Source organism: Filicampus tigris, chromosome 22, assembly GCF_054856515.1.
Source record: "Filicampus tigris isolate MCC_2025a chromosome 22, RoL_Ftig_1.0, whole genome shotgun sequence".
NCBI lineage: Eukaryota > Metazoa > Chordata > Actinopteri > Syngnathiformes > Syngnathidae > Filicampus > Filicampus tigris.
Window position 1 is genome coordinate 5,452,155 of NC_141238.1, and position 25,056 is coordinate 5,477,210.

General features: G+C 44.2%; 2 protein-coding genes across 3 annotated transcripts in view; one reads left to right on the top strand and one right to left on the bottom strand.

Moving 5' to 3' along the window:
* The window catches only part of cracr2ab (calcium release activated channel regulator 2Ab), a 43,727-nt gene that overhangs the window by 1,254 nt on the left and 17,417 nt on the right, over window positions 1–25,056 (top strand). The gene's annotated exons all lie outside the window — the stretch shown is intronic.
* Window positions 20–24,723, bottom strand: tmtc2a (transmembrane O-mannosyltransferase targeting cadherins 2a). Its single transcript, XM_086022935.1, has 12 exons — window positions 24,311–24,723; window positions 11,914–12,511; window positions 6,694–7,525; window positions 6,451–6,565; window positions 6,046–6,131; window positions 5,598–5,782; window positions 5,446–5,524; window positions 4,723–4,844; window positions 3,861–3,942; window positions 2,438–2,552; window positions 2,306–2,369; window positions 20–1,393 (listed from the first exon to the last, which is right to left on the bottom strand). Exons 1-12 carry the CDS (start codon window positions 24,391–24,393, stop codon window positions 1,202–1,204), a joined length of 2,553 nt encoding a protein of 850 aa, XP_085879061.1. The 5' UTR covers window positions 24,394–24,723; the 3' UTR covers window positions 20–1,201.

The window sequence follows — 25,056 nt, forward strand, 5'->3', positions numbered from 1 at the left end:
ACAACACAGTTCACAGCAATTAGTTGGCAAACATTTTTATTCTGGACGAAAGGTTCAGTTTTCCTTACAAAACACAAAACACATTCTCTAATTGAAACTACATGACCATGAAAGCTATCTAATGTATTGTTTGGTTTCTGCTACTAATGCATTCAGTGATGTTCTGTGTATTGTGGGATTTTCAGATGGCTATCAGCCTGCTACATGATAATGTTGAATGCTGTGAGTTCCGTGTTGTTTTTTTAAAAAAAAAGGTAGTGTAGCCATTTCCATTTTTATAAAGTACTCCCGGTAAATGTATGAACAAAAGGAAAATTAGGGCCACACTGAATAGAAAAAAAAATATCAGATTAACGTGGGAGAATAAAGTAACTTTTTTTCGATAAATTCAAGGGGGAAAAAAGTAATCTTTTGAGAATATTCAATTAGAGACATTAAATTATTTTATTCTATTATTATATTTTCAACAACTTTATTTGATATTTTCGAAAAACAAGGCATATTTTTTTTAGAGACAAAGTTCCATTAGTGACAGTTGATATTACGAGAATAAAGTCATTTTTTAGGAAAAAGTAGTAACTTTATGAGAATAAAGCCATATTTTTACAGATAAAAAACTGTTATTTTATGAGGTTAAAGTCTTGTTTTTTTTGTTTTTTTGCTTTAAAGTTGAAAAATTACTATTTTTTCCCTGAAAAATTGTTTCATTTTTTTCTAAAAAAAAAAAACCCGTTATTCTCTTAACATTACTAGTTAATTTTTCCCTTTCACCGTGGCCCTAATACTCTTTTCTAAATTCACTACAGTCCAGTTCCTGTGCGTGATGGTGCTTTCTTATGACATCATAGCAACGCGACACAATATAAGCAGCCAAGAATTAATTGGCTTTCACAACAAAACAGCATTAATAAATTAACAAATGATCACACAAGGAATAACATGTGAAAGGAGTTTTTACCGGCACATTTACCGGTGTTTTTCGCGGGCACGAAAGGCGGACAAGCTTTGGCACCACATGTTGTTGTTGGTGTTTTTTTTAGTTTTTTTTTTGAAAAGGTCAATCCATCTGCACTGTACCTCCATAAGGAGCACTGTTGTATTCATGTAGTGCATCCAGTTCTTTCGAAGAATTGTGAACCACCTGGCAGAGTCACCTCATAGTTCATTTCAGCACCTCATAATTTGGCCCTCGCCCTCTCATTTAAGTTGAAAGTTGGTCCATCCTGGTGGCAAGCCCCTGCCTCTCCATAATGTTCCACAGCTTGCGCAGGTTGGAGCGCGTGATGGCGTCGTCGGGCTTAAGGTGCAGCGCTTGCAGGTAGTTAGTCTCGGCCTCGGCCAGCTTTCCGTTCAGGTGGAGGATGGCGCCCAGGTTCATAAGCGCCGCTGGATACTGGAGGAAACACAATCAAATAGTGACTTGGCAGGACAGTAATTTGAGTCACACTCGGGTGGTGTAAAACGGGTTCATGAGTTTTTTGGTCCAGGAACCATCCAACCTATGGCTAGTGGACCCCGTTTTGAAAACCACCGGTGTAGAGTTACATGCGCGACAGCACCAGTGGCGACCTTGACTGGATGCGTGGGAATGGTTTTATGTGTCTCTCATCAAAGCCGCAGAGCAAGACAGCTCCAGTCTTCTCACTCTGCCGACAACTTTATGTTATCAAGCTGTCACTGCGCCAACCATGCAAACGTTCTGCTTTTGGTTTCACACGACACTATGCAAGACTAATGTCTTCACCATGATGTCATCTTTGATACAGCCGTCATTTTGTGTTATCCTAAAATAACTACTTTCATGCTTGACTCTGTGGTAGCGTGGACGACCTAGGGAATTATGCTATTAGGCTAACGATATGCAGTACCATCCAAGTGGAGGATTCCCAGTGGAAATGTGGTCACCCATTGCTCTGTTCCCGTGGATGTGTTCGAGGGTCAAGTTCACGACAAAGACAAAGAAAACTGCTCAACTTTTTATCCAAGGACAAGAAAATCCCAGAGACCATAAATATAGGGTTCATTATTTTAGCTTTCGACCCCAGGTGGTAGTATAGTCTCCTAATGTTCCGTGGCTTTCAGCTTTTAAAATGAGTCGAGTGGACCACCTCCAGAAAGACAAATGACGATATGAAAGCGGCTTCTCCATCTTGTCTATCATCCATCTTCCTCCAAACTCTAAATTACATCTCCCAGACAAAACACACTTCTTTTCTTTTAAAGTGACTGATTCATATTACACAGTGGCATGATGGAAAAGCTCCACATTTTCTGGATGGACTAGTGTTTTAAACCTGATACTTACGTCTGGTCGGAGCCCGGCTGCACGTTGGTACTGCTTCTCTGCCGCCTCATTTAGGCTGGCCTGCCTGAAATGATCGCCATGTGTCAATACAAAGTTAAAAACAACCTCAACTGGATTGTTTTCAAAGCTTACCTGAGCATGTGGGCCGCACTGAAAACCACGTCAAACTCCGTGCCTTCCAACTCGGCGGCCCTCTCTGCCATCTCCGCTGCCTCGACGAGTCGCGACTGTTCCAGCAGGAACTGACCTGCACGGAGATTGGGAAGATTCAATAATTGCAAGTAGGGGAACAATGGAAGATGAATGGAGCTGGTGAAAAAGACGAGCGTCACGGGAAATTAACAGGAAGATGGCGAGTGAGCGACAAAGATGCTTCAGAGTTATTTTGCGTGTCTTCCTGACCAGGCACCTGGCGCACCAGCCACAACTTCCTGTCCCAGAATCTCAAGATGATGAAATGTTACGTGCTAGACGCTCCTTCAGGCACGTTCAGTCTGTTCTGCATACAATGGCAGGAAGCATTTGCTTGTCCTGAGCATCTTCCTATTAAAATGGCTGACCGATATCAGGCACACGTTAACAGCTCACCCCGTGAACCGCGGTCGAGCAGCCAGATGTGAGATAACGTGGCAAATAAATATCATGTATTACAAGAGTCTGCAAGATAACGCAGAAAGGAAGGGGAGAGGCACGGTCCAAAGACAGCAGTGCTCCACCTTCCCAGGTGCCAAAGCAAGCCAAAGGAGAGGAAAGAAGAAAGATATGGTACACACAATGGCCGGTCTACTTCCTGGAAACAGCAGGACCGGGTTTGAGTTACTTGGGAGCCAATAAGTCCCCATTAAGCTCACCCAAGCCCCATAAAGTCATTCACCCACGCAACCCCACCTGTCGGCAACTTGAAAAACTGACACGACTTATTGACCAACTTGAACTGCACCCCCGCCGACAACACATTCCGCAGCCCCGCACGCCTCGTCCACGACTTTGCCAAAAAACCAACCCACTCCCATCAGCAATTTTGCCAAACAACAACTCTCACCCCGTCAACAAATTAGCTTAACAATAAATCATACACATTCCCTCAACAACTTCATCAAACAAGTGGATCGGAACGCCCAAACCACCAACCCCCACATCGACAACGTCAACAAGCAACCAATCCAATGCCCACGTCAAAAAGTTACCCAAACAACGGATCACTTCCTACACCCAACCCCCCAGAAACAACTTCCCTTAACAAACAGTTGTCTTACACCCCCCACCACCACCACCTCACCAATTTCTACATCCTGCTGTTATTTGTTGAGACCCCATAATTACAAGCGTTATCAGGTTACACAGGCTGTGACATGGAGTCCACCCTGGTTGAGCTTCAGCTGGTTGTGGTCTGGATACGAGGCTGACGCCGCAACGCTTGAATGCCTGATGAAAGCCTCTCAAGATCCCTGTGTAATCGGCCAAAGACTCAAAACCTGACCATGACTGCAAAGCTCAGACTAGAACAGCACCGCACATTGGACTTTCAAGTTCTATAGGAGTTTTTGGGTCTTACCATAGTGCATGTAGCAGTTTCCTTTCATGGGGTCCAGCTCAATGGCTCTCAGGTAGTACTTTTCTGCTTCTGTCTTTTGCCCCTGCAAGAAAATGGAGGAAAATGTGAGTTTACGACCATGTTTTCATGGACTTCCTTTCATTAATTGTAGAACACTTTGGGGTAAACCACAGTACAAGACTTCAGTTTGCCCTTTCCTCCCTGTGTCTGACTCCTTTAGGACAGCAAAAAATGTATCTGATGGGGTGAGCTAATAAGGAAGCCTAGTAATTGCATTATAAGTCTGTCCACTGCTGCATTGTCCAGGGTCCAGCTGATCTCCGGTTCCTGTTAAGACGCAGGGCATCAGGAAGGTCGGTACACCAACTCTGCACCTCCAATATTTTTGGAGTTTGTGCTGTGAAAGAGTCCGCTTAGTTCTTGGCCCTGTGTCTTTACTCAAGGAAGGAAAGAGGTCAAATATCTCTCAGGGGTTTATGGAGGGCAACTACCACAGTCAAACTGGACTCAGCTGTGAACACATCTGTTGTCACATCAGTGTCAGTGACTTTTTTTCTCTGGTGGAAGGACGGGATGTTTTTTCTGCAGCTGCTGCAACGCAAGGAAACCTTTCGGCAGTGGTGTATGTGCGTGAGTGACCAGATACTTGATATGTGTTTACATGCACAAATATTAATACGCTGGGAATGGCTTGTGACCTGCAGACACCTCCACAATAAGTTTTTAAAGGCTCTCTGGCAACAGTCCTTGACGAGCGTTCTTAACAGACTCCACCGGGCATCGTCTCATGCTATATTTTTACAGTGTACTTTTGCTGTTCCATGCAGCTGCACTTCGACATGCAGCCTGTGTGTGTACGTACTATGATGGACAGCAGTTTTCCATAAGTGAGGTGGGCCGGAATATGGTCCGGCTTGACCCTGAGGGACTCCTTGTACCAGTGACCTGCCTCCTCCAGCTTGTTCAGCCTCATGTAGGCCTCTCCTGGGAACAGGAAACAGGGGTCAGGGTTTAATTGGAAAAGTAAAGTACCTGGTGTTAGCTGGGGAGAAAAAAACGAACAAGTTACACAAGGACAAACTATTTACAGTATGTTATAACATCCATAATGCTGGGAAACTATCAGGAAGACACATGCAGTTGGCCCTTGCAGTGACATGACATCAGCTAAGCCCCCCGCCCCCCACCTGACTAAACACCCTCTTTATCCTCAGTGAGAGCTCAAGCGGACCATCTCAACTCTAAGCTTCCATTAATGTCATTAGTGTTACAATAACAAGGCGTTGGATGTGATTTATTTCCTGGATTATATTCAATCCTCTCCAGTACAAGTGCACATTTAGGAGCTACACTGCTCTGCTGTTTGCTTTGGCAACACTTTAACATTTGTTGAATTCACTTTAAAGCCCCTCTCGTGTGGATCATCCAACAAGAAGTTTCATCAACACATCTCCAGCCAAAGTCAGCACCGGACTACATTGTTTGCATTGAATGCCATCATGGGGCCATTTTATAAAGTAGGTGTCACCGGATTTATGATCCCAGAGTTTGATGTTAGTGTAATACAAAACAAAAATTGGCATACCCATCATGTTAAAAAGGCTGTGTGGTGCAAACTGTCTTGGCATCCTCTGCACCGCCTGCTTGTAAATGGAGAGGGCCTCCTGTAAAATGCAGGAAAAAAATTGTTTTAAATTAACAGAAAATAGGCCTTGTAACTGGTAGGGTTTCGTGTACCTCCTGTTGGCCCTGCTCGTGCAGCAGTTTCCCCAGGTTATACAGGCAACTAGTGACTGAGCTCTTGTGAGTGTGGGGATCCTTCAGGTTCTCGTCAGGAATGTTGGCGCACGTCACAAAGGTCCGCTTGGCCTCTTCCAGGCTGCCCTGGTTCATCAGGATGATTCCTGTGTTCAGGTAGGCAGCTGCAGCACAGTAACAAAGAAGAGGGTGTTAAATGTTTTGATTGAACGGTTGATTGATGCTCTGGATATTCTTTAATTAGTTCTTTATGGATTTTGAAATTAAGCTGAAATAGCCTGATATCCGAAATGTGGCACATCTGATGCCTTGGAAATGAAGCGTGACCTTTTGTCTGGATCTAATTACTCCAAAGACTCTGCAGAATGTCAGAATATTTGAACAAATGCTGCAGTAATTGTCTGTACATTACGCAAGGTTTCCTTACATGCTAGCGTTGGCCGACTCCCAATAGCCAGTTTGTAGTAATGAAGCGCCTCTGAAAATCTCTCGTTTTCCTGCAGCAGCAAACCCCTGGAAAACATCAGGAGGGGCAAATGCATACATCTTTGAGATACCGACTTTTTGAATCCTGGGAATTTCAGGAAAACAATATGGCAACTTCGCTATCGCAGGTGTGGGAGTTGCTACGAGGTCAAGTTTCAGAGGAAGCTACCAACGCTCTGTTCTCATTGGCCTTTCTTCTTCTAACCCATCTATTTTTGTTTTCCTGCCTTTCACTCCTTGGCGTTCACCTCGCGTTCCGCCTCCTTCAGCATGTGGCGAATGTGATTAACACAACTCCCATCAAGGTGGCAGGAGTGGGAGAGTATGCGACGTCTTTAACACTCACAGGTTATACAGCATGTCAGCCATGTTCCCCCTGTTGTGCAGAGCATTTCTGTAGGCTTTCTCCGCCTCCGCCATCTTGCCCTGGCTCTTCAGAACATTTCCTAAGTTGCCCCAGGCTGCAGGAGACATTGACACACACTGTCAGGCTGCACAAACTGTTCAGATTGTCTAGAGGAAGCCAAAGACCTAAAAAAAAAAAGTGAGAATCCACATAGTGAAGGATAGTAAGACTTGCCTATCTTACCTTTTGCAGGGTTCACACTAATCCCTGACTTGTACAGATTCTCCTCGCTGCTCCAGTCCCTATTTCTTTGAATTGTTCTCAGTCCGTTGAGTAGCACCAGCCCCAAACACAGACTCAACAGCAAGGCCTTGCAGCCTCTTCTTCTCCTCAGTCTGACGTACAAGGTTCTTGCGCCAGTGGCCACTAGTAAACAGAAGCCTAAGCTGGGAATGTAGAGTACCCTCTCCGCAATGACAAAACCGACATAAAAGAAGAGGTTGGAGGCTGGGATGAAAGGTAGTGCCAGTAAGGCCAATGAAAATATCACAAGGTTTTCTGTGGGTGGTAGCGACATCCAACTAGGGTCGTCGTGGAGTCCGGCTGACCCATTCACGGTGATCTTTGGTGGCCCCAAGTCTGTGTTGTGGTTCGTGTCAGGAGCATGGTAACCATTTCCATTGGTGACAGATTTCCCATTCGTGATTTTCCCGTCGGTGTCCTTTCCTTTTGAGGTGGGGCCGTGAAACCCAAACCAAGTCAGGAGGATGACTCCTCCATAAAAGGCAAGCGTGTGAAGATTCCGCCAGTCGGCCAAGGACCTCACCAAGGGCACCGCGTCCATGGACCAGTCAAAACTCAGCTTGTCGGGGCAGAGCAGCAACCAGGCATTGGCGGCGGGCAGGTGGAGGAAGGTCAGCGTCCGGGTGAGGAGATGCGGCGAGTCGGCCGCTGGGTTGTCTGAGTTGGAGAAGTTGGGAGGCTTGTTACCCATCCAGTAGATTCGGCCTGACAGCAGAACGATGCCCCAGGTAGCCAGAACAGCCAGACTCAGCAAAGGCTTCAAGTTCTTCTTCTGAAACAAAACAAAAATAACACCAGAGTCGTATGGGGTTCAATCACAAAGACAATGGTCTAATAAACCTGGCTTTGGCTCCGAAGAAAGCAGAATTACAGGACCTTAGAGATAAGCTGTGAAGAGATCCACCTTTGATAAAAAAATTAATTAATTAAAAAAAAACACTCACAAATAAATTCCAGGCCTTCTCTTTGGAATTATTGTAGTAGTCATCCTCTCCAAATTGTTTTTCACAGGTCATGCTAAAGAATCAATGTCTATTATTGTGCCATATATTGGTACCTTGGTATAGTCTGGATTTAATTGGGCTTTCCCGGTTGGCTGTCAGGGTTGCCTCGAGTGTGACTGCTAATCAGCTTACAACTCATTGTGTTGGTATGCAGATACTGTTTACATCTCATAAGAGCCTTACTGTAGTTCTGCAGCCATGAGGTCGACTGTCACGCAACGCTTTAAACCTTAATCTTTTAATTGGTCCGTTTTATGAGTTTTTCATTGGGTTTTAATGTTTGTTAGATGTGCTGATGTTGGATGACTTGGAGTTGAAGGTCAAGCAGAGTTTTCCTCGTGGACTTAATGCAACGTAACGTGAGTGATGACCACCGAAACGCTGCTCACTGCCTCTTTTGTGAGCCCATTTGTTATCTCCCAGCTCGTCCTTGGCATGAACTACATTTGAACCCGTCTCAAGAGCGTACGAGTTCATGCTAACATACCGTAAAGCATTCTAATGTGCGGCATAGAACATTCGCGGTGGTCTGTGTTTCATCAACAATTTCCACGATGAAAACTAACGCCCTCAATGGTGTCATGAACGGGCTAAACATCTCCTTGTGTGTTCGCTGAAAAGGGGACCATGATGGAAAAGTTGTTGTTCATAACAAAACCGCACGTTAGGATTATCGTAAGAGGTTTAGCACGGCCTTGCAGGACCTACTGGCTCCAGCTCGGCTGTTGATTTCACCAGATGAGAAGTGGAAAAAACATGAGAAGGGTCAACAGGGTCAGGCAACCCCCCACCGCCCTTTGGGACGCTTGCGTTGCTCTTAAAAGAGGCTGTTGATGGAGGTTTTGGAGGACTTTGACAGGTGTTACATGAACGGAGAGATGTGGGTCTTCACATGAAAGCAAAAGTAGTTCCAGTATTGGTGGCATTGAAGCAGATGAGCTTTATTTTAGCCTTAACTGCTTCGCGTGTCCCACAAATTGTTTCTTAATTGCCGCCTCGATGCATCAGCTGCTTTCAAGCGTGACCATGAATTTTCACACTAATCAGTTTTTAAGTGCTTCCAGTGAATCAAATGAGCAGCCTACAGGTGCAAGATGCTTATTTAAGGAGTGCATTCTCTCCAAGATTGCAAAACTGACATGATTTATCCTTTTATCTCTAAAGTGTTCATTTGGTATTGATAATTTTCTCTTATGGCTTTTAGGCTTCCTTGTGGTTGAGAATAGCAAAACTGAGTAAAAAATAAAAAAGATTCAATAAAATGCTGACTGTAATGGACTCTTCTCATCACGCAACATACCCAGGCCTAAAAAAACCTGAATGGGTTCAGTCACCTGCATCATATACTTATATGCTATACCAAATTATTAGGTACTCCAAGCTCTTAGTACAATAACAAAAATGCCCCTGATCCAGCCGGAATGAGGATTATAATGATCACTTTTGTTCTCAATCTCCTTGAGGGTGTTGATTATTTTTGGGGGTTTCTTTACGTTTCGTTTTAAAACCACATTGACAATTAATTAGGATCATCAATGACGCAGTAACGTTCCATAACACCACAAACTGCTGCCTCTGTTAAAATAGACTGCTACTAAAATAAACATACAATTTGGCTGCGAGTTGTCCCCGGAGGTGGTTAACCACAATAGATGATGCAGATAATTATCATCCTTTACGTCAGACTAGGAAACAAGTGTTTGGAATTATCTTGATTCACGTTGGGTTTTATTTGGAACACTTTAAGAGCCGAGAGCTGCTTCATATCTCCCATGTTGGCCCAAAGACTTCATTTTAATAGAACAAGACTGTAAAATGACTCTCATGTTCTTATCAGCGGAGCTCATTGGCGTCTGAACTCAAATTTTCTTGTATTTCCATTAATGGTTTGGTACCGTAGCCCTTATTGCCCTTGGTAGGCTACCCAAAGGTCTGAACTAGACACTTGAATACCATTTCACAAGCTGGACTAAACTATACGGCTGGGGGAAAATTGGGTAATGTTCTAACTCTCACATTGTCAATCTCTCATACTTCCACGTCTACTTTTTTACTCCCTCGTTAACCCTTCCTTAATTCTCCCCCTCGCCTTTTTCATCTTATGAATCCATGTGTTGATGCAGCGGTGTGCCGAGAGTATCAAACGGGTCCAGAGCAGCAGCAGGGGAACGCGGCTGAGTTCATAACACACAAAAGCTGCTGCGGAGAAACGTCTCAAAACGGCAGGGGATGCTAAGGGGAAAAGTCCTACATACTTTTTTGATTAAAGTCACGTCCAATTTAAAAAGTCCTGGTGACTCCTTCCAAACGACTGAGCGATCATGTGTGGCATTTGAACCATGTCCATAAAAATCAGCCATACTTTGTAGCTCCAAAATATTGACGAAGCAATCCAAAGATGTTGAAGCCTTTGAGCGAGCATCCACAAGGACGGCTGATCAGTGGTGCTGATTTGATCTGATCTGTTTTAACTCATATGGATTTCTTTTTGTTCTTGCCAGTTTAAGGATATTTTAATCAAAGGTATTAATACAACAACCAAAGTTAACAAGCACAAACTTTAGGAGTTATGATTCCAGGTGTGTAATCATAGTATTTCCTCAGGTGTAAAGCATCTGCTGTTATACTTGAGAGGTATGTAGCAAAATATTACAGTTAATCAATTTAGACACTGGAAAATATTAAATGAACTGGTGATGGAAGTACAGTTTATTTCTTCCTTCTCTGTAGACTGCAACACACCCTCCTTTGTCTCTATCTCCCACTCTACACTCTCTGGCCGTCCTACCTTTCCCCATTTGAAATCTCATCTCAGGCTGATTAGGGAGTAAATGGAATGAGGGATGGAACGCCGGCTGGAGCACATCTGTCGGCCGATTTGCATTTCCTCGTCTCTGCAGGCAAGGCAGCGGTCTGAGATCTTTAGAACCGATGTTACAAAGAAGACGCTGCTGCTGTTTTAGCCTTAAAACTAAAGGCTCTCGCTCAAGTGAAACAAAAGTGGTCCATTCCCAAGACTGGGGAACAGATAAAGCGAGGGAAATGAGAGCATAGTTTCCCTCTCCTGCATCCTTCATCTCTTTGTGTTCCCAAGCGTCTCTTTTTGAGACGTCTGGCTCATTATCGAGGAAACAATTGCTCCTGTGGCCGAGCCCGCGGAGTAACAAGCTCCCTGCCAAGATAACCGCCACTGGGCCTGTATGGGAAGGTACTGGCCCAGTGATAAATGAGCCAGATGTGGTGGCAGGAGGGGCGGTGGTTGGCACCAGGAACCCCCACTCCCTGCCTGCTGGCAGCCGGTGACGTGCCTGCACTGAAAGATTTGTCACAACAGCTCCCAACAATCACCGAGAGTGATGAAATCTTCCAGACAGCACTGGAAGAGGTCGGAACAATGGAGGAAAAAGTGGAAGTCTTCCAGGTTTTGTTTCCCAAACTATTCCACTTTGGTGCAATGCAACAATCGATCCTCCTATGCCTTAGATTCTCTCTTTGTTTCACCTCATTTTTAAATACACTTTGGAAAACAGGTGCTATACATGTGTTACTGCCCTGTAAGCCATCTTATAAAAAGTGAGAGTTATCACTCAGAGCAGATTATAGATGAATGCATCGTCATTGCAGGGACAGTAATTTTTGGATGCTTCAACCAAAGCACTCAGAAAGCTGTCTGTCCTTGCCAAGGAGAGTTTTTATGACGTCTGTATAGCATTTTACAAGTGCTGTTGTGTTAGCAGGGGAGCAGTTTCTCTAATCAAACATCAGTAATCACAGTATCAAGGTTATTCCTAAGAAGGAAGCTGCAGTATTTAGTCTCCACATATGATGGTTACGTAAAAATGAACATGTTTTTCCCGGAAATGCACTCACGTGTTAATGTTAATGCTGTGTTTACTGTTGCAATTGGAATCCGGCTGCATTGTTCTGCATGGAATTGGAAAATTACTCTGTTTTGCTGCTTAGTGCATGATGAATGAGCACAGTTTAGTTTCCGTGCGCCACTTGAGTGAGGCTTGCACGGACGAACAGCTTTCCTAATTGCACTACCTAATGAAATGCAAACGGCGCGTAGCACCTGCCATTTCTGCACAAGCCAATTTTAAGAACACAATCATTAACTGGAATAGGGACAGAACACCGGATTCTCCAGTTTTACCTTTCGAAGTGGGAGCAGGAGTGCCTGGCGGAATGTGAGTCGATGGAAGACGAAGAGGTCGTAGACGGCCGACACTGCTAGCACCGTTACCCCCTGCTCCTTCCAAAGCATGCTAGCTGCTGCGCACCACAAACTGCCCACCATCCACATCCAGCAGCGCGCCACCGAGCCACCTGCGCCACAGCATCCCGTCGCTCGAAGTCCGCAGTGTCTCGCATAGCAGCGAAGAGACAGCAAGAAAAACAAAGCTGCTCCGACGTCGGCTCTCCCGACCACACCGGCCACTGCCTCCGTGTGCACCGGGTGAGAGGCGAAGAGCAGGCCGGCCAGGAGACTCCAAAGTCCTCCGCCCAACAATGGTCGACTGAAGGCAGTGAAGGCGGCCGTCACGAGCCCGTGAAGCGCTACGTTGAGCAGGTGGTAGCCAAAGGGCCGCAGGCCGTGCAGTGCGTAGTTGAGGCGGAAGGTGAGGGTGCAAATTGGACGGAAGGACTTGTGGCTGCCGCTGTGGGTGAGTAGGGTGCCCCAGAAGTCGTCGTACAGGATGTTGGTCCACGGGGTCACTGGGAGAAGATCCTGGTTGCTCTTGATGGCTCGGCTGGAGAAAGAGCGGGAAATATTACTCTTAAAGGCCCGAGGGCGGCCCGTTGATTCTCCTCAGTAATGGGAACATGGCTAGCAAGAAGACAATAAGCATCAGCAATTGGTGCTATTAACTCATTTTCACTGCCAGACATTTTCAAACCCTCTTTTACACTAATGTTTGAAAACATTTGAAAAAAATATAAATAAGTTACTGGGATTGAATGGCTGGACTGTGAAAAGACAAGTAAATTCGTCAATGGCAGCGAATGAGTTAAATTTTTTTTTACTTAAATCAGATTGCGCTCACAATAATAACAATTGAAAAGGATGTACCGGAGACAAGGGTTGCTGAGCGGACGCTATTCCTGAGAAAGTAGCACATGCACACAAAGGAAAGGAAATAGGAGGCGGTTAAATGAGGGAAAAAGAGGAAGAATGCTTGCTTTGAAAGTCCCTTCAATAGAGATTTGCGCACAATAAGAACGTTAGTTTTTGCTTTTCAGGCTTTCTAAATATTATATTTACACAGTGGAAGGCGGGTGCATTGTCATTAGCAGAACTTCATCTGAGGACAAAATGAATCTGCTCTTTTTGGAATGATTAAAAACATAGCTATCTGGAGTGTTCGATTTTATATGATTTGAAATACAGTCGAGTGCCAATCAAGGGAGGGCAGATCTCCACTAAGGCCTACTTCTAAAAAGCCACTCCAAGATACCAACCTCCTCTTTGAAACAAATTCAATCAAACCAATTCACATTATTGTCTAAAATATATAATCCTAAAAATAAAATCCACCTTTTTTGTAATTCGTTATCCCACCAAATTAAATTAACCAATAAATAAATCATTCCAGAAAACACTTAATATAGACTACTCTTGGAATACAAACAGTCTTTTCGATAAAAGACGGATCAAATAATAGTGCTATGTGAAAAATGGGCTGAAGTGCCACCTGCCCTGTCTTCCTCATATTTGATGTTGACGATCATTAGCACACATTCTGTCTTTGTGCATGAATGCTGCACTGCATAGGAAAGCTGGGAGGGTGGTGAGGGTGCAGCCAAGGACTTCCTTTGTCTGGAGATTGTACCTTTTTAGCGCTTCAAGCCTAAAAAAAGAGAGCGGGAGAGCTGCCAGGGGAGTTAAAGACTATTTTAAATGTCGACTAAATTTAATTGTTTCTCTGTAAAGCCTGTAAAGCTGTCTTCGCGTGAGCTATTGTCCAGCAAATTCCCACCGTTTCCCAACATTGTTTTCTGACAAAGAAAGTGTTTATTTTGGAGGCCTGCGTGCAGCCATCGTGGAGTTCACGCTTATCAGCCATGACATCATTCGCTCTTAACTGTTCCTCATTGAGCTCCCATTTCGAAAACCAAGGTTCCCTGCTTTTCAGTCATTTGTAATAAATAATTCAAATATTCAAATCAGCACCAGCCAATCATCACAGTCACCCTCCCCCTTACTGATGGAGGATGATGAAAAGAATGCTACGAGTACGCGCTTAAAGAAAGCCACAGTAATCAGCAAGGTGTCTGTTTTTTGTGTCTGTGAGCGTGATGGCTTCATTGAGAACATGGAGTGGTCTCCCGTAGTGACAGAAGAAGGGTGGGGGGGGAGCCCGCGGGGGGTGTTCTCCTTTGTATTCCGCCACCGTATTTGGGACACGCCGGCAGGCAGGCTACAGGAGTTGCTATTCAGGATCCTGAAAGTACAGGATGGCTTTTCAGGTTTCCGTTTTTGTAGTTTAAGATTGGACTTTTTTTTTTGGCCGACTTGCCCGAAAAGATTGGACTTCTTTCACTATTTGTTTGTGTGTTTTTATTATGCAAATGAAGCAATCATCCACCGCCTACCCCCCAAGAATGATCTCACCACCAGTCATTTGTGTTTCCAATGTGCATGCAAATGCGCGGAAGCATTGTTTCTGTCACCAAATGTCACGAATTGTTACTCTTGCCCAATAATGGAGCATACCCCCCCGACCCAAAATCAGGCCCTAATGTTACCTGCATCATTGTCATTTAACAATGTAAAACACCAAAATAATTAAAATACAGACAAGCTGCACATAAATCTTATTTGGTCCGTCCGCAGCATGAATGTTGGCCTCTAATAACCAGCAGCAGCAGCAGCATAAACAGCCATCACGTAATGTAATCACCACTCGCTGAGCTACAATTACACTTTTGTTGTCTTCAGTGCATCATTGGACTCCCCGGCGGCAGATAAATTAGCCTGCGGTTGCCACAAAGGCCATGCTGTTTCATGGAAATCTTCTATTTTGGGAGGCTTTTGGGTTTTATTCTCCTGACGGCCTCCCATTCGTTTTAATTTCCTTCAACAAATTTTCTCCCCCGTAACTTCTATCCATCATCCTCCTGTCTCTCTTCTTATCTTCAGAATCCCATCCGTGGCGGTAGGCTCCTTTGGTACTACAGACTCCCTCGTCTGGCCCTGCTCCATTAAGATTCCTCCTTAATTTGTGTGCTAATTCGGTGAAACCCCAAAAGAGTTGGAAGGTCGTAGATGTGGAAAGAGTTCCAGACAAAGACGAATCACATTATTTGGAAGAACAATCGACAATTTTGTCCATTTTGCGATTTCTCAAAACAAGAGACACAACAGAGTGAGGTAGCAGTAGCGCAAGAGGTATGAAGAATGTCGGTGTCAGTAATGAACTGTAATAATTCAAAATTAAGTTCTTCTCAGATGATAAGCAAACGCCTATTGTTCTTTGGTCTTTGTGGTCTTCCAATCAGTGAGGAAAAACAGTATCCAAGTGGGCGATCATCAATGTTAACTCTTAGCTAAAGGATTAGAAAGTGATGATCGGGTTTGGGGTCAAACGCTCATCTGATTAAAGGTAGGGTGTGAATTGTCGGCTCCTCACTCATTCTGAATATTTGTAATCCATATTGATTCATGTTCCCAACGTAGAAAAATAGGAAACCCGATGGAATATTTCCTCCTCCATTATCAGCTCTTTGTATCTGCGCTGGTTGTATGTCAGACCTCAGGAAGTGAGCGTCAAGGGTGTGTTCAAACATCAGACATAAGCGGCACCAGTGGCAGAACAATGCTCCCGACAGAAGTGGCACCGCATTGCTTTTCCCACACTTCCCAACATTGAAATATGGGAATAAAGACATGGCCAAAAATGTCCAGTTAGCATTTTGGGACACCTTCCTGATTTGATTAGGCCATTGTTGAGTGTGTGCCTAAATCTATTATGAACCCAATCATCCTGAGGTCCATTCCCTCATTTATCTTTCAGTGGATTGATTCAAGTCTCATTGCATTCTCTGGAGTGATCGATCGTTGGCGCTAAACGGACGGTGAAGTCGAAAAGCCACGGCTGCGGAGTCAGCAAAAAGTAAAAGCAAAAGAAGTGGGAGGTCCCGCCACAACTTTCCCTGAGTGATGATGTCAATAAAAGTCTGTGATGAATCTTTAGACTCAAGCGGCGAAGGTCTACGGCAAATCAATGGCTAATAAAACCAACACTTGGCTCACGCTTAGGGGCACGAAAGCAAGCAGGTGCACGTTCTGACTTGGGATTTGACACCACCCACATGCCCCCAAAACCTGACAATTGATTTGGAAAGTATTTGAATGATCGTTCTTGAGGAACAAGTTAAATTGTTGATTCATTCCAAAGACCACCAGGAACTTTCCCAGGTGTGCATTGAGGTCTCTGCCACAGCTACTGAATAAAGTCTCACTGTGGGTTAACTGATTTCAATATGATTTTATGGCATTTTTAAAGCATCCACGCAGACCAACTTCAGTTCTTTAAATTCCAGCAGTAGAAGGACGGGGGGAAAGCCCCTCGGCGTGTTTGCAGGAAAACCAAATGATCAGCCAATCAGTCTGTCCAGGGTCTGCACAGATAATTACAGCATCTGACTTTGCACGACTAATTAGGGTGGTCTCTCCCTGACGCACCCGCCTGCTCTCACGGTGATAAATGTGCTGCTTGATTAAAATTTGGACCAGCGTTGCTCTGCAACTTGGCCAAACAACACATGAACCGCAGCTGTGTACATGATGGGGATATGAATTATGACTCTAGGTACAGCAGTGTTTTTTTTTACTGTCATTTAATTAGTCTTACCGTGGAGATTGAATATGGAGCAACACTCTCGTTAATGTCGTTAGCCCCACAAATTCAAAATGAAGAAAATAGCTGAGTAGTGCTGAACGTCCAATAGAAATCTGCTGAATTAAACATGAAGGAATAAAATATCTAGGAGAACATATGTGTCTGAAATTGATTGTTTTCTACGGTTTAATGTAAATGATACATCTCGCTCTGAACAGTATCTGGGGCCCTAGTATGAGGTGCCAGTTCACATAGCAACGTGAAATTTGGTATGACGATCATGAGTGGTGCCACAACAAAAAATTCACACAGGAAGTCTGCCATTTTAAAGCAACTATTTTAGGATCATTTTGCCAATTCCAGGTATCCGCAGAAAACGCGATTTTGTCCATTCTTATGCCAAATGTGAACAACACACTAGAGATATAAGTGAATCTAGTGGTCCACTTATGCGACTACTCAAACGTCCATCCAGACCCCAAACCCCTTTGTCTGAGGAACCTGTAATTGCTGATGACAAACTGCCGTACTGCTGGCCGATCAGCTGGATTTGGTTCTGCCAAAGGAGCAGCTGGAGAAACAGAGCCACATTCCGTTCTTACTCAAAAGAAGCCTCAAAGCACCACCTTGCTTTGTCGGTAATCCACTCAAATAAAAAATTCTCGGGAGTAGCAAAACTTGGAGTGGGGTCCCCCCAAAAGACCCTGTGGGGTGGGTTCTGGAGCTTCTTTTGCTGATTATGCCATGCAGTGTTTGTCCGCGCCAAACTAACAGGCCGTGTAGCACTGTATCCAATCCACTATAGGCCCTCCTTTCTCTCTCCGTGACCATTTGTCACATTCCAGCATTGGCAAGCGGGAAACGGGAGCTAAAGAGGGGTACCGCAGGGGTTAGGGTTCGTGCTAATTATCTAAGATCCTTTCAAACTGGGCGCTGTGATCAACATGGTGGGTACAAGGAAGCCATTTGCCTGACCACTGCTTCCACACTGGTCCTCTTAAAAGTGTGAATCCCACCTTTTTGACCTTTAATCATAGCACAACAAATCCTAGCAATAGAAGGCCAGCTGTTCCAACCTATAAATTATTAGAGTAGCATAATCAAAATGCAGTAAAACACAGATGAACGTCTCTGCGGGTTTTCTCATCCACGTTTGTCCGACTCTCAACACAGTCCCTAAAAATACCCCCCAAAATCTATCACAAAACCACATATGATGTCATAAAAGTACATTACATTCCTCCGCCACCTTCTGTCGCTGCCGTGTGGTCGCCGCAGTTCTCGCGGGAGCTATACAAAGTATGCTGCGCCCGCGCCAAAAAGAATCTCCCGAGAGGGACATGCAGACGTGATGTCATGGATGAAGTGAGTGTCGTTTTCTTTTAGTTTCCCCAACATGTGCAAGACTATCAGGATGCATGGTATAAACCAATGGCAAGTGAGCATCTTTCACATGTCATTGTTCGACAGAATTTTTAGCACTATTGATAAAAGGGTGGCCTTGAAATTTACTGCCAGCCACATCTGTGATTAATAAGGTGGGTTTAAGAATGGGAAGGGGATAACGCCAAAAGCAGAGATGTGCATTTACAACAGCAAAGTTGAATGCCTGATTACATTCTGTAGCTCACATTGTGGCTGCTGAAATATTGACAAAGGCTGCCATCTTTGTATTTTATCTATGTCCAAAGTATGACAATCCACATTTCTTTTTTTCATCTCAACATGCATAATTCAGTGACCTTCAGCATGGTGCGATGGATCAAAAGTAATATTCGAAAGGCTCAAGATAAACATGGGGTCTGGATGCGGCAAAAATCCATTAAAAACAAATTACTTTCTTGTCACAGTCCATCATGGAAGCACTAGTAAACCTTGCCTCTCCTATCACCGCCATCCATGAATGTTTTTTTTTTTTTTTTGTCTGGCCGTCCTCCTTCATCCAATGTAGATTTGTCCCATTTATCATGGCTGCCTTCTGAAATGGGCCACCGCCACTGCAATGTTTACTTAATAAGCGGCACACCTGATATCCACTCGGGTGCCTGCAGATCCGCATTTCGTTGCGAAACCATTCATGGAGAAATTCACCATTGAAATTCCTTGGCCAAAGCCGTAACTCTCCAAGGGTAATAACACAACATTTAATGATATCACGCTACACTGACGCTGGAGGCAAACAAATACCTCCTCCATCTCAATGCCACACACTGTAAAAGCACCGCGGGGGTCTGTCACCTGATCTCCCTTCAACCCGCAGTCACTCACGTCGACTTTCGGTCCATCCCTCCGTGGTTTTTATGAGGTGTGAAGCACAAAATCATTTCCACACACGCACAGACTGCGGAGTCGACCCGCCCTGCTTCTCAAAGCTGTGGATGCATTTTACAAGAGTTAGCTGGACAAATTGTGCATGAAGCGGAGTCGGCAGCCAAGACTCTCCACGTTTATGAGGCATGCCTGCCCCTTCACCGTAGTTCTGTCAGGGTGTTGAAGAGGATATGTGGCTTAAGAAGGCTGTTCTGCGTAACTTAAAAACAACGTCCGGGAACATTTTATATTAGAGTATTCTACCGATTTCCCTATCGATTAATCAGATAAAAAATAATTTTGCATTAAGCATTATAATGCGCATGTGAGGTACAGGTATTATTTTTGCCTACTTGGGATCACCATCCTCAAATTGTACTGTAGTATCTGTGACTTTGAATCTGTAAGGCTTTATAAAGCAGGGGAGCCTATCCTGGTGAGTGATGTGGGTGTCAGCAAATGAGCATGTAGATTTGGCTGGCTATTCACCAAACAGGCTTTCGTTTCGTTGCATTTGGGGGGCGCTAAGTGATTTAAACCATTAACTACAGTTTCTCCATCAACCATTTTGACACCCAGACCGCTTCGGATTGTGAGGAACTGATCAAAGTCACACTCAGACTTGTTTTTGGTGGTAAAAAAACAGATCATTAACTTGAAGTTTTTGCTCTTGACAGCAGTCCAGGCAACAAATTTGACAATCACTGAAAAGTCATAGTGGACGCCTATCGATTACAAAAAGATGGAGAAGGCTATACTTAGTGGCAAGTTGGGCACATGCACACCCGACCTGATTGTTTCGGGTTTTGGATTACGCCGGTTCGTTGTTTTTAGAAGTGCACCTTGACAAAGTGGGAATCTAATGCCACCAACAGGAACTGTGTTTGCAAGGTTGCTGTTTTTGACGAATCCGCCTCTGAATCCAAATGGGCAGGCTGCTAAAACAAGACATCAATAGCATTGCAGATGAATAAAAACACATGTTTAAGCTTACACGGCGATACGACATAATGGTGACACATTGCCAATAGTAAGGGGGTGTTTTCACCGTCACCACATTTTTTAAGCATTTTGCCTGTTTCTGCTTATAACAATCATATGGTGACTTTTCATCAACGCTTCTTAAAGACTGCACGTCGTGAGACAATCATTTCCAAGGAACATTTTTCCTGGCAGGCCAACGCGTTGTCACCCCCCGAGCTGCATTATATTGCCGCACACACACCCAACCATTTGCTCACATGCCTCTTTGGCCTACATCTTGCGCCAATATTTATAGACTCCGAGCACATAGTGTAACTTAAACAGCCGCAGCACAAGTTAGGATTCTTTTAGGTCATTTTTTTCAGCAGACTGCGACAATTAAACCCCGTGCACTGCGAGCCAGTGGCGCCATTGGGCAAATCATGTCGTTATTGCTGTTTATCTGTCGTTAAGCAGCATGGGCGTTTATGACATCCCGCTACCATTTTCAGATTGCAATGTTTAACCTGGAGCGATTAATGGCTATGCGAAAACATTTCCCTCAAAAGAAGTGTGTCTGTTGTTTGAATAGGAACATTGCTTTATCTTCATGCCAGAAACAACGAAAAAAGAAAGAGGGAAGCATGTTTTTCATATAACAATGTCATTTACATGTGGTCATTGAATGCTCTCCTCATGAATATTTTCCTCATTTGAAGATCCTACTCGCGGGTGAGTCATGTGTGGCGTAGCATCGAGGCAATTCATTAGCGTTTCAATTCAAAGCGGTATGGTTATGAACCGGGATCAAGGGCATTTTTGAGGGAAATTATCATACTGATGCACTTATTGGTGAAGATTAAAAACAGGGTTAGGGCCACACAGGCTTATGGATACAATATTGCCAATGCTCAAAGCCACTTAGGATGCTCCACCATGCCGCCGCCTCCATCTTTTAAACTTGAATGATGCACCAATTATTCATTACTTGAGTCCATTTGTCAAATGACTGCATCGTTTGTGAACTAGACACAAATCTTGATAAGTATTCATAGAAGTAAATATGTTTTCCAAAAGCAATCAGTCGCAAGCCTGGTATACGCATTGATGAAGACAAATAAATATTGTGCCGCAATTAGTCAACACCTCCCTCAAGCAGACACATTTTTCAGTAGTAGTCTTAGTTTGAGAGTGCTACCTAGGAAACGTATTTGGTCCTTAATATTGTTTCATCATATTCCACAACAAAAATAAAGGTCTCCCCAGTCCCTGTCAATAGAGGCCTAAAAATGCTGCCCCCATTTAAAATAAACTCCCCATCTGTTTATCTTCTTAAAAATGTGACATTCCTAGAGAAAGTAAATATGTTTTGTAAAAACACTCAATAATAAGGCTGGTATAAATACAGATGTAGATGAACTGTAGACTGAGAAAAATAAAGGCCTCCTTCAAATTTGATTCGTATAAGTAGTTTGTCCTTGTGGTCATGGTCCAAGGTCTGCAATTTATTTGGTCTTTTAACACTGTTTCATGATATTCCACAATACAAATAAAGTCCTCCCCTCTAATACATGCCTTCCACCACCTGCAGTTGAATAACTAACCTCCCTCAGTAGCTGTTTGTCCTTTTTTAAAATGTGACGTTCTGTCTACAGAAAGTAAATAATGTCTGCCACAAGAATCCACTTAAAAAATAAATGCTTTCCTCAAATAATTTCCCCATTTTCCCTTCAAGAAAAAACTGAAAACAGTTTGTTTGGTCCTGTAACATTGCTTCATGGCATTGCACAACACAAATGAAGGCCTCCCCTGTAGTAAATACCAAATAGGTAAATACGCTCCCTCAGTCACTATTTGTCTTCCCAACAATGTAAATCACTTTACTTAACATTTATATTAAATCAAACATTCGCTATGATTTTCCCTGATCTGGCTCAATTCCCCTCTCAGCTCCAGCAATAAAACCTGTTATGGTTCAACAAGCGGCATTTTTTTTCTTTCATTGGTATTAGCATTAGCTGTGCCCAGGAAAAACACTTGACCTGATTGCAAAAGCAGAACGCCAGCAGAACATCCGCACAAGTTGGATTCCGCATGGCCCACGGAAGAGTTATCCGTCCTTGCCATCTCGTCTGGGATTCTCCAAACTCCATGTGACGTGAAGTAGCCAGGATTTGATTAGAGCGGGGTAAAAGGTCAGATAAGCTTTTGGAAGACACAGCGAGGGTCACTGGGAAATACAAACGAGGATGAAAAGGGAAATTAGTCGAGGAGTCTCCTTAGACAAACGGCGCAGAGTGATTAGTGGTTCTCCGCTCTTGCTGGTAAGCGCTCGTAACTCTTCTAACCCCCAGGGGAGCCTTCCCCAGCACGCGACTCTTGACCCTGAGCGAGGATGCAGTTTGATGAAGAGCCAGGGAGGGTCACGCCTCTCATTGCTATTCATCAACCTTCATCTCATAGCCGTGAAGCAAAGCCCCTTTGTTTGTCCCTCGTGTAAATGACCACCGAGACTTTGATTGATGTGTGGCGTAGGTGGACGGTGAACTTTGACGGTGAGGATGGAGTGTGGGCCTGGACGAGCGGGGCGGCACTGTGGGTAATCTGTCACGCAAAGCCTCCCTGACAAGCGCCGCTGTGTTACGGCCGCATGTACGCACAAGCATGATGGATGGACGACCGCTGGGCAGCATCACCGTAAAGTCTGATATACACGAGGCGGATAACTACGCTGGGACACGACAGGAATGGAAAATGGAGGACGTTCTGGAATGGATTTCGGTTGCCAGTCAATCACAGTGTGAATGTAGCAAAGTATTGATTGGAAATGGATCAGCGATGTGAACCACTCCACTTCACTGGATGCCACATCAATCCATCCATTTTCTTATTACGTTCAGCATCACGGATGAGCTATACAACCTATCCCAGTTGAATATCTTCAAAGGTTGTAAGGTTCCCCCTGGACTGGTCACCATTTAATCATATGATGATTGATAGATTGATCCACAGCTGAGCGAATTGCTATACTCCAATGGGCACGAAACATCCATCCATCCATTTTCGACCACTGATCCTGCTCAAGAGTAGCTTGGGTTGGAGTGTATACCAGCTGATTTTGGGACACGTGGCGGACTGCTCACCAGTCAATCATGGGGAAATTGATCCATGAAATGAGCTCTGTGAACCACTACCCAATCTACATAAAAACATCCATCCAACCACTTTGCAAACCTGTCAGGGGAGAAGATGTTGGACTATTTCTACTTCCGCAAGGAAGCAAGGTCATATAAGTGTATACGGGCAATTACCGTTTGCCTTATCTATCTATCCATCCATCCATTCATTTTTAGAACCTGTCAATGGGGAAGATGTTGGACTATTTCTACTTAGGCAACATTATATAAGTGTATACGGGCAGTAACCATTTGCCTTATTCATGCATCCATTTCCTAAACCCGTCAATTGAGAAAATGTTGGTTTATTTATATAAGACATATTTATATAAGTGTGTAGGGACAATTCCCATTTGCCTTATCCATCCATCCAGTTTCCATACTGTCAGTGGAGAAGATGTTGGGCTATTTCTATTTAGGCAAGGTTATATAAGTGTATACTGGCAGTTACCATTTGCCTGATGCGACTGGCTTATTAGCAGGCATTCTGGCCAGTAACAGTAATATAAATTTCTGACCTTTAAAGAGTGCCTGCAGACTATTGCCAAGCAGAAAGCACCTGTTCACTATTTGCTCTCATAAATAATCCAACACATTGCTTAAATGTCATCACTTGATGATTTATTGCAAATGTAAGTGTAGCACCAGCAACGGCACAACATGGGGTTCTCAAGCACTCAAGCAGTAGCAGGGATTGTGTTTCCAAAAACACTAAAGATTTTAGACGATAGCAGATCAAAACACTTCTCTACAGTTTATCCTCGGTAGGTCGCGAGTGGGAGATTCTCCCAGGTGACTTTGGGTGAGAGCAATGGTGCACCCTGGACCCAGCCACTCACAATAGACCAAAAACTTACAGTCACATTCACTCCTATGGATAATTTAGAGTCTTTAATAATCTTGGATGCATGTTCTTGGAATGTGGGAGGAAGCTGCAAGATAGTGCAAACTCCACACAGTCGTCAGGGATTCGGACCCGGTACCTCAGAAATGAGAGATTGACGAGCGCTGCTTGTAACCACTGCATACACCATGCTGCCCAGACTCAAACTGAGTATATTTTGACACCAGAAGTCACACAACAGTATCGATACCTGATATGTCCATATCAATACCACGATAGCGCAGGTTGAAAGTCCAATTTCAACCAGCACTGATTGACAACAGCATATGCAAAACAAGCGCCGTAGCCATGGTAACCTAACCAGGGATTAGCAGCCGGGAGGCAAAAGGCGGAGGAGGGCGGACCCCCACTTACCTGTCATCGTAGCAGAAGTCCGCGTCCAGCGTGTTCACGTACACCCCCACGGCCACGGCGGTGCATAGCAGCTCCGGGATCATCTCTCCAAGACCAAGCGGAGTTTGCAGGCTGGCTTCGAAGAAGAGGACGAGTAGTGGATTTCGGGCAAGTCTGTCGTTGTTCAGCCGCTCGGCAGCGCGGCACCCCACGCCGCGCAGGGCTTCTCCCGATGCACCGAAAGTGTGTCACGGCGGCCCATGACGTTCCCCCGCCGGGACGAGACGCTCACAAGCGGCTCACGAGCGTTGTCAGGAGGCGATGGAGAGCGACGGCATTTGCGTGTGTGGCGGTGATGCGCATCTCTGGTCAATGTGCGTGCACCCGAGAGCGGCGAGAGCCAGTCGCATGTGGTTTTGAAGGGAGAAGGCTGCGCATGCGCAGAGGCTGCTGCAACGACTACAATAGTTGGCACTCAAACATGGAGGACCAAAACTGCCAAAATTCAAAACAAATAAAAGTGAGAATAAAAACAACTATGAAGAAATGTAATCGAAAAAGAATCAAGAAAATATAAATAGATATTTAACTCTTTGTATATATTTATTGATGTATGTATTTCCACATTTATTTTGCTAGTTATTTTTTATTTTTAAATCTTATTTTTGTATTTGTTCTTACTTTTATTTTGTACTATGTTTTTGTTGTTATTTCCATATATATATTTGTTTTATTTATTTTTTAAAAATTTTATTTTCACTTTTATT

Excerpts from the sequence above, each read along its gene's own strand:
- tmtc2a (XM_086022935.1), bottom strand. The coding sequence starts at position 24,393 with ATGATCCCGGAGCTGCTATGCACCGCCGTGGCCGTGGGGGTGTACGTG. Across the intron at positions 5,525-5,597 it reads ACGAGCAGGGCCAACAGGAG|GAGGCCCTCTCCATTTACAA; the intron begins GTACACGAAACC and ends TGCATTTTACAG. Across the intron at positions 2,370-2,437 it reads AGTGCGGCCCACATGCTCAG|GCAGGCCAGCCTAAATGAGG; the intron begins GTAAGCTTTGAA and ends CGATCATTTCAG.